Here is a 12457-nt window from a genome sequence, read left to right on the forward strand (position 1 = left end):
AGTCGATGCAATAAAAATACGTCAAATTTAAAATGAAACAGGTGTCGGCGTGCTCGCGCACACACGCACACACACACAAACACAAGGAGAGAGAGAGAGAGAGGTGCGGGTGTGGGGGTGGGGTGTGTAGGAACACAAAATCCTTCCACAAACTGCCAAGACTCCAACAGAAAGCTTGCCAGAAACAAGTTTGCCTTGTCTACTACTGCCCTCCCCCACTTTGTTATCTATACAGGAACAATGAAGAGTTTACAACTCGATTCTGAGTTGGTAGGAAAAGGGAAGTACATTTGATTTGATCCCGTCTGTACTTGTAGGTCACAAACAAATGTTCACCAGTACCTACTAATTTTTGACAAGAGAAATGTCTTGCAAAATAACCATATTATGAGATACGGGTAATGAAGTATAAGAAACAAGCAACCATCTGGCACTGACGGGAGTTCTGACAGTGGCGCAGTATTATTGCAGAAATGCTCATTCTTAACATATGCATATGTGTCACGAGCCAGAAAAACGTAACATACAAGGTTCATTCAATAAATAACCGGAAAAGTTGTATAAAAAATCGAAAATACGACCATGTTTGGTTTTTCTTTGTTATGTTGTGGTGGCGTCCTAGAACTATTAACAGATGGGCCTGGCACGCTTGCCTCGTGAACGGGGTGCTGGGAATCAGTGAAACAAGATGGCGGCACCCTTGCAGGTTTGCACCAACTTGGGGCAGCGAAGTGTCATTAGATTTGTTAGCTGAAGGGTTGAAACCAATCGAAATTCACCGTCGGATGGCAGTGCAATATGGTGAAAGCTGTTTTAGTCGAACACAAGTGTACGAGTGGGCAGTGAAGTTCAAACAGGGTGTAACAAGTGTTCAAGATTCGCCACGTGCAGGATGCTCTGTCTCTGCAGTCTCGGAGAACAACATTCCGAGAGTTGACGAGTTGATACGGGAAAACAGGCGTATTACGGTGAGTGAAATTGCATCAGAGATGAACCTTAGTGTCGGATCAGCCCACCATATTGTTCATGACGTACTGATGTTCAAGAAAGTGTGTGCGAGGTGGGTGCCAAAACATTTGACACCATAAATGAAAGAAAGGCGCATGGATGTGTGCTGGGAGCTTTTGCGACAGTACGAGGCTTCACTGTATTGTCACGGGAGATGAAAGTTGGATACATTTTTGGTCCACTTAAGACGCTCTTAGTGGCTCAAGGTTCGAGGATGATGAAGACGTCCAGGCAGCAATGGATGACTGGTTACGCACACGCCCAAAAGAATTCTTTTGACATGGAATTGGGAGGCTTGTCGATCGCTGGCGCAGGTGCATTGAACTTGAGGGGGACTACGTTGAATAATAAGCATGTGTTGTATTCCATTCTAATAATAGATTCTGTACAAAAAAATATTTCCTGTTATTTATTGAATGAACCTTGTACATACCCCTCTCAAGTGATTTATTCTCATTTTCGAAAAGAAAGCTTCCAAGCAAAGTTCGACACTTACGTACTTTTAATACAGAATCTTTAAAAAAAATGACTGCTCAAGAATTTGACTCAATTAATCCAAAACCTATCTTTATAAATACCTCGTACTCCTAATGATTTCAAGAAACTTAAAAAATGTAATGGGATCTTCCTCGTCATTTTCTGTACGAAACCAAATTAGTTTTGACTTATTCTTGCATGAGAGCTGGTGTATTTTCCAAACTATTCTGAATATTTAGTTTGTTTAAAGTGATAGAATTTCATTCATTACAACATAGTGTAGTCAGGCGCTTACACGACAATTCTGCCCCACCTGTTGGTAATAAAATAAGTTTTCTGATTTATAAATAATTATGAAAATGAAGAACTGGAGAAAATTATTTTTTACATTTTTTTAGTATTATTTGTTATATCTATCGATGCACCGAATTTTATCTTTACTTGTCTGGTAGTTCTGTAGATACAGGAATACAATTTTGCAGTGGTTCGTGTCTTCAAACTAATGGAGAAAAAAGAAGAATCGAGGGGGAAGTTTGAGGAAAAGAAGATGAGAGCAGAGAGATGGTGGTGGGTGCGGTCCAGAAGGCGTGAAGAGAGATGCTGTAACAAAGATGCGCGCGCATCCACTTGTGGGCTGTTGCTTTGTGGAGGGTCTTGTTCATCACATGCTTACGGATAGTCGCGGCGCTCGGTGACTTCCCCTGCGTATCCGGCAACCAGCACAACCCGAGTGCGTCGACAGTGAGGGGGAGGGAAAAGAGGAAGATAAAAGGCGCGCAAAAAAGACGACAGTCGTTTGTTAAGGCTGGAACTCGCAACCATGTGCCGGAGGTCGGGATTTTAAGGGAGCGCTTGCTTGTTTTTAGTGATAGAAGTGTAAAAGTTTTCTCAAAGCGTTGGATCCTATGAAAACTGACCAAACAGAGCGATTGTTTGTTGTTTATCACGACATGACTGCCAAAATAGTGACATTACGCAAAATTTCAATCTTTTCTAGTGTTATTGTTGTTATTTCTCCAGAGGAATGCAATTAAATATACGAAGAGGACATGCCATTCTTGTGGAGCATAGTCACCTTTCTTCTGTTTATGTTTCAAGGTAAGGTCTCGCATTATGTGTTAATTGTTGAACTGTTATTACTAGTGTTATCTGTATTTCGATTATTTTACGTCACTCTTCTGCCTCTTGGGATAATCGCGACGGCAAGTATGGATCGTGAAACGGATAAAGTAAACACGTTGTTTTTACAGGACTCGAACATGTGACCTTGGGTTTTGTATCGCCTCACGTCCCTGCTGTTCCTGCCAGAATATAATGTGATACAGTGCAAGGATTTTGTTCGATCAAGTGATTAGAGAAAGCCATTGATACATATGACCTGAGATCGAATCCGAATATTAAAAAGGTGGAAGAGGAAGTTACATTTTGTGTCTTGATTTTTGTATTGTTTCGTTATTGAAGAAATAATCATGTTCTTGACAGATTTGGTGTAAGTCTTCCCCGATAACGTGGTTGTAATAGCGTCGCCTTGTAATCAAATGATCCAGGTTCGAACCCTGGTGGAGGAACGTAGTGGTTTGTATCCCGATTAGTCTTTATGTGTGTGAACTTGGAGCGAGAAGGTAGGACAGAGAGAGAAGAGAGAGAAAATAAAGGGAGAGAGAGGGAGAGATAAAGACAGAGAAGGAGGAGAGAATGAGAAAGAAAGAGGGATAGAGAGGAAGAATGAAATAAAGAGACAAAGGGTAGAGAGAGAGAGAGAGGAGGAAGAGAAAACAAACATTGGTGAGAACCACATAAGTGATCCTGCGTAACACCATCGTCTTTGGTAAGAGCGAGGGGAAGCTCCAATGTTTCCGTGTTGACGCAGAATCGTTAAGACTATCAGAGAGCTACGTGTAAAGAAGTAGCGACCACAGCGCCGGAAAACCACGGCGATTGGATTCGTTACGTTTAGCAAGATTAATTGATTGATTTTTTATGCTATGGGTTTCGCACCGTGGCCATGCGATCTAAAGCCTGACGCCCACTGAGACACGGCAAAAACACGGAAATATCCGGCAACAGAACTTATGTTGTCTGCTTCTATTGATATCAAATGGTGTAACGCCCACCGCAGGGAAAAGCGCGCAACGGAAGCCGGAATTTCCGTGCCAGAAGTCTCCAGGTGTGTGTCCGCGTTGCCAGCGGCTCAGTGGGTGTCATGCTTTGGACGCCCGCAGGTTCGAGTCTTCCGGGAGAAGCGTAACAACTTTTGTCTTGAGGTTTCGGCCTGGGTATGGAACCAGTGGCCACCCATCAACGTGAGGAAATTGGGGAGCTACGAATGAGTAGCGTAACGTGGTCGTGGAAACCTACAACCAGGGTTGTTAAAGGTCCAGGAATTTTAAATAAATTCAATTCCGGTCCAGGAGAGAAAATCAGCAAGCGTAAATGGCTTCTGGACCGTAAGGAACCTTTTTATCTGTAATGCATTTCAATTCGGTCCAGGAACCTTTTTAGCAGATCAATTTAAATACGGTCGAGGAACCTTTTTTCATTGAAAATATACGCAACTTGGACCGAATTTAAATTATGCGAGAAAAAAGATTCCGGTCCTGCGGCAGAACCCAATAGAACCCATTAGAATTGATGGGTTTCTGGGCCTTTAACAACCCTGCCTACAACAACGATTCGGGGTTCGTCGTGCTGACCACACGTCACCCCATAACTGTTTGTATGATCTCCCACCTCGGCAGGTGGGACTGAGGCCTGCAGTCGGTAGGTACGCCCTTGCTGTTGCGCCACGGGTTATTTTTATTATTATAGGCACTGGACCATAACAAGAACATAAAATATGCCTGTTTAAGAGCAGTGCCACCTAACAAATAACATAGTGGAAATGGAATGGTGGCATTTGGAAAATTCGTAGTAACTCTCCCCAGCCCCTCCGACAGAACGGTAAAATGGTAAAGCTATCCCCCCACAGTGCAACATGTCATGGAGACATATGTGAGGCGTCGCTTAATGAAGGTTGCCTCTACCCCCAGTGTTCCTCCAGGTACTCATTTATTAGAGGCTGAGTGAACCCCAGAGCTGCTCCTCACATGAAATCTCCCACCTCGAGAATCAAACCCGATGACAGAAAGGTTCCTCGGTGATAAAAGGGTCCAGAAAGCATTTATTATATATGTTCCGTAATTAAGAAAAAAAAATGTGGGAAATTTTTCTAAAACTGACCCAGCGCATTTCAGTCTACGGAAAAGAAATTATTTCCTTGCATGTTTGAATTCGTACGAATTTGCTTCTTGTTCGCCCATTCGAATACAAAAATGCTTTCCACCAAATTTCTCCGTCTTCCGTGCCAGAATTGTAGGCACAGAGCGATACGATACCGAAGGCCCGGGTGCGAATCCCAACCTGGGAATGAGTGTCCCTTCATCAATGTTAGTTTATTTCTAATATTGTAGGCATTATTTAAATATTAAATGTTTTTCGTTTTATAACTATTCCCTATCTTTCTACTTTTGTTCTCTTACATCATTTCCCTAACTTATGGGTTAATCGCGACGTTACGAACGATGAAATGGTTGACGGAACAAATCTGCTATTCAAAATTCTCCAGGTGCCTTCTCAGAGCACTTGTCCACGAATCTTTACAATGCCTGCACCAGCTGACCTGACCACTAACCCTGACTACTTCTCCATGGAGTAATTTCGTTTTCCCAACGTAGACCCGTCTTTGAGGATGGAAATTTGGGGGCTGTAGCCTCTCCAAGCACCCCCTTCCTCTCAATTTTGTGGGAACGTATTGCTTTGTACAGAGACAAATATGGTTTTCCAGCGAAGAAGAATGTTCGGAAAGCATTCAAAGGTGAGTCTGTAGCAAGATTAAAATATTCACGATTCAAATTGTCACTATTGCGTTAGTGTGATCAAGTTCGACGCTCCAACCTCCTTTGCTGACCAGTGTTGTCCTCACGTAGGCATTCATTAAGAGTCTGGGTGAGTCCCAGAGCCGTTACGTGCAGGGACATTGCTGGGAAAATTGGCACCCGAGCTAATTCAGGTTTCCCGCGTGACAATCATGACACCCTATAAACTAAACGTGTATTATGAAAAGTTACTTTATACTATAGCTCGCCATATATGACAGCCGATGTAAGCCTCACACAGTAGAGTCACGTTACTGCAACGATACGCGTCCCTTGTGTTGATGCTCTTTCTAGCCACCAGAAATTCTGGCTTATCTCCTGTCATGTGCCTCTCTATGCCTGCGGGGTCAAGAGCCATCGTATGTGGCAAGCTTTATAAATGCGCAAGTAGAATTACCTTTAGCGTTGTGGTAACACTGTCACTTTGTAATCAAGGAGTTCCGAGTTCAAGCACCGGCGAAGGAACAATGGCTCGAATCTCACTTTAAATCCAATTGGTCTATCTTCGGACATTGGACTTAAAACAGACTATGGCTTTCGACTAAATGTGTACATGTAGGATTCTCTCAATATATTATACCATAGCCCGCTAAGATCCTTCCAGCCTGGGCGCTTTCGCAGTTACATTGAATTTTCGCGATGCGCGAAATGTAAATAAAAGATTCAATTTTGAACATTCTGCACGTAACTACACCCCCAATGATGAAATATGCAGGAGTTTTATTCGCGAAGTAATGCGAAATGTGTGCTTTTCCACGAAATGAACGCTTTTTCGCGAAATAACCGTGAAATATCATCAAATTAAGTAGAAAACACGCAAAAACCGGCAATCGAGGTTGCGCGCGCAAACTGTCGATTTGTAACGAAACGTTTGCCTAAAGTTCCCTACCACTAGCAGCTGAAGAACGTTTTATCATCGATCACATCAGGAAGACGCTGCAAATTGGGATTTCCCATGCACATAATCTCAGTTCGAAAACTTCGTTCCCTCTCAAGCTGCATTCCTTTCTTCCGCCGAATGTCTACTCAACTTCCAGTTTCATTGAACTTGCTAGCTGTAGCAGCGATAAGATTAGTCTGTTCCTGCACATCAAGGGAAACAATGGTGTCATTGGTGTTCAGTCATGAATGAATTTTGTTTATCATCATGTGATTTTTAACATGTGTTTGTGTATGTGCAGTAGTGATTATTTTATTTGTTGGACAGCAAGGATATCCTTTAAATGCATACAATGAATAAATCACTTGAGATATGCAATTTAGAAATGAAGTGATTTTATGTTGATGTTTTCTTTTTGGTTGGACAGTTAAGTACTTGTGCATGTGTACAGTATATAAAAATGAAGTAGTTTATCAATGTATAGCTCTGTTGTATGTTACTTCCTCTCATAATGAAAAAGTGTGTGCATTTTTTTTTTCACCGCTGATATAACATTTTATTTACCGCTCTCCTCAGTTTTTATTTACCATAAATTTGTGTCCCTACCAATATGATATTCTGTGCTGCCTGAGATTCCACTTTTCTTCGCTAGAGGTACCCAACCCTAATCCATACAAAGTAGACTTCGCATTTGCACCTGCGTTCATTTACGCTGGTAGTAAGTAAATACTTAATTGTTATTTTATGTATGTTCAAAGTTATGCTTACTACTGTAACAAAGTGATAAAGTCAAACCTCTCTTTTTAGAAGCACAACAAGAATAGCCATAAAATATTATTAGAAACAGTAGTTTAACTTCCAAAGTAGCAGCGAAATGCATAACAGTTAGTTCGTAGTTAGAGATCGGTTAGTTTATTGAACTCTCCAGCCTAACTATTGCCTATTTTTGGGGAGCAGGAAAAGGTTCTTAAAGTTCTTGCCTTGACTCATCTCACCCAACAGGTCGGTAGGTGCCGGGGCGTGCTCCGAGTTGATAGCTTCCTGGAGATGAGGCCTGTTGGAAAAGGTTTATTAAATAATTTAAAACGCTACAAAGTGCATGGTCTCGTCATGAGTGAATAGTCCTGTTAACCGTAGCGGCCTATGTGTTTTAGACAAGGCATTGATATACGTATCTACTAGCCTGATAAAGATATTATTACACTTCAATTTCTACGTATATTTACACCGACTCCATTGCACATTGTAAGCCAAAAGAGTTGTTAGAAATTAAACTCAATTAGAAGCACCTTTGCAAAACTTGAGTCAAAATAATTGTGAGCAACAAATGAAACATGTTTTCATATATCTTGGCTCATTTTAAAGAATGGTCTCCAGAGGTTTCTCTTAATAAGCTGTACTTGTGCTGGAGAAGGGAGAGAGAGAAACTCTGTAATTTCGGTTTTTGTTGACTGCTGGAGAAAGTTCTCCAGAATGGAAACCTCTTGGCCTCCAGAATTAGCTGGCGGTGTCATTGTGGGGGGGAATATCATTGTCGTTTAAGAAGCTGGTGCATTAGCTCTAACCCCCCCCCCCCCCAACCTCCTCTCTGAGGCGAAGTCTCTTCTTTTTTCCTCCAGAAAACTTGCTTTGTTATTCACTCCCTCCTCTGGTAGCGGAGTGGACGGGGTGACGCGAAGAGGGAGGAAGAAACCACAAAGGAGAAGCGAAGGGACAAGGAAACGCTTTTAAGTGGATACAAGAAGCATAAGGAGACGCGAAGGGTTAAGCGCCCCGCGAACAAGATGTTTATGAGCTCACTGCGCCGAGAAAAAATTTCAGAGATTCCCAAGAAAGAATTTTCGCCAAAAATTTGTAGCTGGGTTAAAGCTACCTACAGGAAACAACAACAATAATAACCTAATAATTAGCAATTTACTAATATCATTATTAGTAGTAGTATTAGGCCTATCCCTTGAGATTGACCTACTCGATGCAGGATGAGTTCCGCATGAAATTGTTATTTCCCCCCTGTTTTTCTCATTTGATACCATTAATATGCTCAAATATAGATAGTTATTCTATTTTGTTATCAACTTGGACACATCGTTAGAGAAAGTTCCTCGAAATTTAGGGGAAAACTTTAGTCCTGAAGTTTACCACCTGTTACCTCTCACATAAATATTTCATTTTCGAAAAATTAAAAGCTCATTGAACCATTTGTGATCATTTCTTTTTCTGTCATTTTCTTTTCGTCTTTCTGTTCTGTCGAGTTGCCATTATTGGCCAATACATTCCCTGGTAATTATAAATATATCATCTCACTCAAGAACTGTGTCCCCTAAGTTCTGTATTCTGGAACAGTGTATTTCGTAACCGTAGATTTAGGTGCATCCCGCGTGAAACGTTCACGACGAACCCGCTATTTGGAGTAATGGCATGGTGCACGAGGGCATACTCGAGCCACAATTTCTGAATTAAGTGCGTAATGAAATGCGTGAGGAAATTCCAACAAAAACGCACGCACCTATCCTTGGACTCGCTGCGTGCGGGTGGCTGGATGTGTGTGTGGAGTTTCTATTCATCGCGTTTGTTACTTGCGTAATGGGCATTCTGCGGTCTCTGCGTCAACTTTACAGCCATGTGCGTGGAGGTCGCTCCCTCGGAAATACATTGGGAGTCATATAAAACCATTCCTTATCCTTGCTTGATCCCATTACAAGACCTTGCGGTGCTTTTTGTCCTTATTTACGTTACGCGTCTATCCCGTTCTTGCTTTCTAGAATGGAGATAGTACCTAGATATATATTCCGCAAGGAAGGTTGACGAGGTCACTTGAACCCCCCCCCCCTTTCCTCTCACGTTTCAAGTTTCTGTGATACTCGTTTAGATCTCATCTACATTTTATATAGTGCGAGTTGCCTACCTTAAAATAGGAAATCAAATATTATCCTTCCCATCTCCCTTTTATTCCCGTCCTTTCTACCCTTCATACTTTCACTTCTTTCCATTTTCCTATCTTTCATCTATCGTTCTGTCTCGTTTTCTGCCTCACAATTCCTCCCCTTTTCTCTTCTTCTCTCTGTTTTTCTTATCTCTTTTACTTTCTGTCTCCCTGAAGCTGTCTCTGCCCCTTTGTTTCACTTCTTTTATTTTCCATCCCCCTTTCTTCCTCTTCTCTAACCATTTATCCTTCCCCGTTGCTCTCTTTTTTTGTTTCCTTTTCACCCTCCCCTCGCCCTCTCTGTCCTGTAATTTCTCCCTCCCTCTCTATCTGCCTCACTTTTTTCTATTCCTCCAAATTTCTGCGACGTATCTTTAACCAGTAAAAAGTTATGACTGAATTATTGTTCCAAAAAATTGCTCCTTTTCGAGGTGTTAGAAAAATGCCTGAAAATTTGTTTAGGGCATCGATAGTGCATCGAGATCAAAGTGATGTCTAGGGAGAGAAGTTCGCATGCCATTGCACACGATTTTAATTGGAAACATCCACGAAGAGCTGCACATTATGAATGGTTGTCGCGAACAATTTACAGTGTGACGCTTTCATTGAATTAAATATCCTTCACAGTGACACGGCTAATGTTTATGTTCATAAGGAAGTTCATAAACAGAATATGCGACCCTTGTTATCTGATAACTAACTTTGGACAGAAACTGCTTCACAACGTTCCCATAGTGTTCTGGTGTTCCTCCCTATTGAAAAAAAAACTCTGTAAAAAGTACCTTCTTCCATAAGTAAGGATAAAAAACCTGTTTATTTAACAAATCCAAGTAGCCCTAAGCATTTAAGGTTCCGTTGATGGAAAATTGACTAACCAATCGTGTTCCTTACAGCACGCCACACCATTAACTTACCAGCACTAACCATTCAGTTTTGATATGTCGAAAATGAGTTATCAGATAAAAAGCATCGAATATTCTGTATTTGAACTTCCTTATGAAGATAAACATTAGCCTTGTCACTGTGAAGGACTTTTAATTCAATGGAAGCATCAAACTGTAAATTGTTCGCGACAACCATTCGTAATGCACAACTCTTCATGGATGTATCCGATTAAAATCTTGTGCAATGGCATGTGAATTTCTCTCCCTAGACGTCACTTTGATCTCGATGCATTACCGATGCGCTAAACAAATTTTAAGGCATTTTTCTAACACCTCGAAAAGGAGCAATTTGGTACAAGAATTCAGTCATAACTTTTTACTGGTTAGAGATACGTCGAAAAGACCTTCACCATTGCATTCCGCGTGAAATTCTAGCCTGATTTGATATATCATATCACCCCCTTCCCATTTAAAATTCTGAAGTTGAATTCAAGATGGTGGACATCAAGATGGCCTCCGACCGTGCGGCTGGCGTTAATGTGGTTCCCCCTTGGCCTGATAACGATTGGTCATCACCATTTCCATGTTGCGTGCTGCAGTGACCTTGTACCGGGGGTGTTAAGTGACTTTTTGAGCCACCCTGTATATTTCACACATATAAATACATTAATTGTGAGAAAATTGCTATAAAAGGCTGATAATTACAAAGAAGACTGGTAACGATAGTTGTACGATCACGATATCTTCAAATTGAAGCGTGTTTATGGGCCTTGGAAAAAAATCCTTGCATAACCTGTAAAATTGACGTCAATATAGGCCTGCATCCCACTTCGAGAGCAATTTTCAATTTGATCTCCCACTTGAAAATTCTGTACGACCCCCACATAGTACCACATACTTGTCTGTATGAAATAGTTAAATCAAGAAACGTTTTTGTTCGGTGTAACAGCAGCATGCGAATCCTGAACTGCATGTGGAGCATTTCGTTCCATATTTCGAAAACACATGGGGGAAAAAACGAACAATGATACACCAGCGGGACAACAGAGGAACAATTGCAATAAATTCTGTTTTGGTACAATATGTGAACGAGAGCAACGCTGACAACAATAATGCGCTCGCTACCTTTGCCGTATTGTTCGGCGGCAGTTATTGATGATTCGTGGCCTTCCAATCGGTTTTTGCTTCCATAGAACACAATTGCAGCTCTTGCGTTTTGAAAAGTTCAACAATGCGCGACAACAATCATCATTTGTCCAATTTGACTGATGACCTCGATTTCACTTTGTTTGCTTCTTGTATACACAATGGAACAGCTCTTTTTTATTGTTGTAAACTTCATTGCTAATGAATTCTTTACATTTTTTGCACAAAACTCCTGTTATGTGCCTTATTCATATTCTACTTAGACAATATTGGCGTGACAACAAAACTGACAGTCGGAAAACTTGAAATGTAATTATATTATCATTCAGTTTTTTGACACTTTTGGGCGACAATAAAGAAGTTGTCACTCCTGATCGCATCTCAGGTTTTTCTTCACATACAGTTACTGACAATATTGTTCGTGCAGGATAAATGTTATAGTGTTAATCGTAATTTACCAAATGGTATAGGACATGTTGTCATCATGGTTAGTAAGTAATAAATATAAGTATGTGAGAGAGTACCGAGGCGCATTCAAATCGATAACACTCAATCAACAATGGTATTACAGAAGAAACACACAAAACCAGCCAGTCATGAAACTTACGATGCTATAAAAACTCGATTTGTGCATTTTACTTTTTTTAATGAAAATTGTACATAACGCAATGCATGAAAAATTTTGCAAGAAGAAAAACACTTGGTTCTGGTAGACATTGATTCTTTCAATTTTTCATTTGAAGTCTATATTTTTCGTTTCTGTGACATCGTAACACACGTACCTTATAAAGACTGCATGGTTTTTAAAAACAATGACATCCGATAATTAGATGTTCTTGAAATTCACGCCAGTGGTCCCGGGTTGGAATCCCGCCCTGGACATGGGTGTTCTTTCTGAGTATCCCTTCATTAATTTCATAATATCATCAACCATCCAGATTCTCATCTTCACGATTAGCCAAAAGTGGCATGCAAGCGTATATCAATCAATCTTGAAGTGCAATCAATAAGTAAATACATTTCACTGCAACCAAATCATTGTAACCACTACTCAACAATATACAATTTGCACACTAAAGGTCTGTTATGTCCGAATTTCAGAAACTGCCACTCTTCTTTATACACGCTGCCCGATAGATTTTCAATGTCTGCATCCGTTATTGAGAATGTTCGTTATTAAGAAATAATTTCCAATTTTGCCAGGGGATTAAGAAATGTCAGTTAT

The 12457-nt window shown here is 40.8% G+C and overlaps 1 protein-coding gene across 3 annotated transcripts in view; it reads left to right on the forward strand.

The window, feature by feature from the left end:
• LOC145988320 (uncharacterized) overlaps nt 1–12457 on the forward strand; it is a 456664-nt gene that overhangs the window by 337995 nt on the left and 106212 nt on the right. Inside the window, exon 1 of one of the 3 annotated variants that reach the window (XM_083123182.1) lies at nt 2271–2583. The exons of the other annotated variants lie outside the window; for them this stretch is intronic. Within the exon in view, the coding sequence (XP_082979308.1) occupies nt 2535–2583 (49 nt within the window). The 5' untranslated portion in view covers nt 2271–2534. Of the gene's footprint in view, nt 1–2270; nt 2584–12457 lie in introns of those variants that run through there. 3 annotated transcript variants of the gene reach the window in all.

The sequence above is a fragment of the Lepisma saccharinum genome, chromosome 5 (assembly GCF_977018435.1).
Source record: "Lepisma saccharinum chromosome 5, izLepSacc3.1, whole genome shotgun sequence".
Lineage (NCBI taxonomy): Eukaryota > Metazoa > Arthropoda > Insecta > Zygentoma > Lepismatidae > Lepisma > Lepisma saccharinum.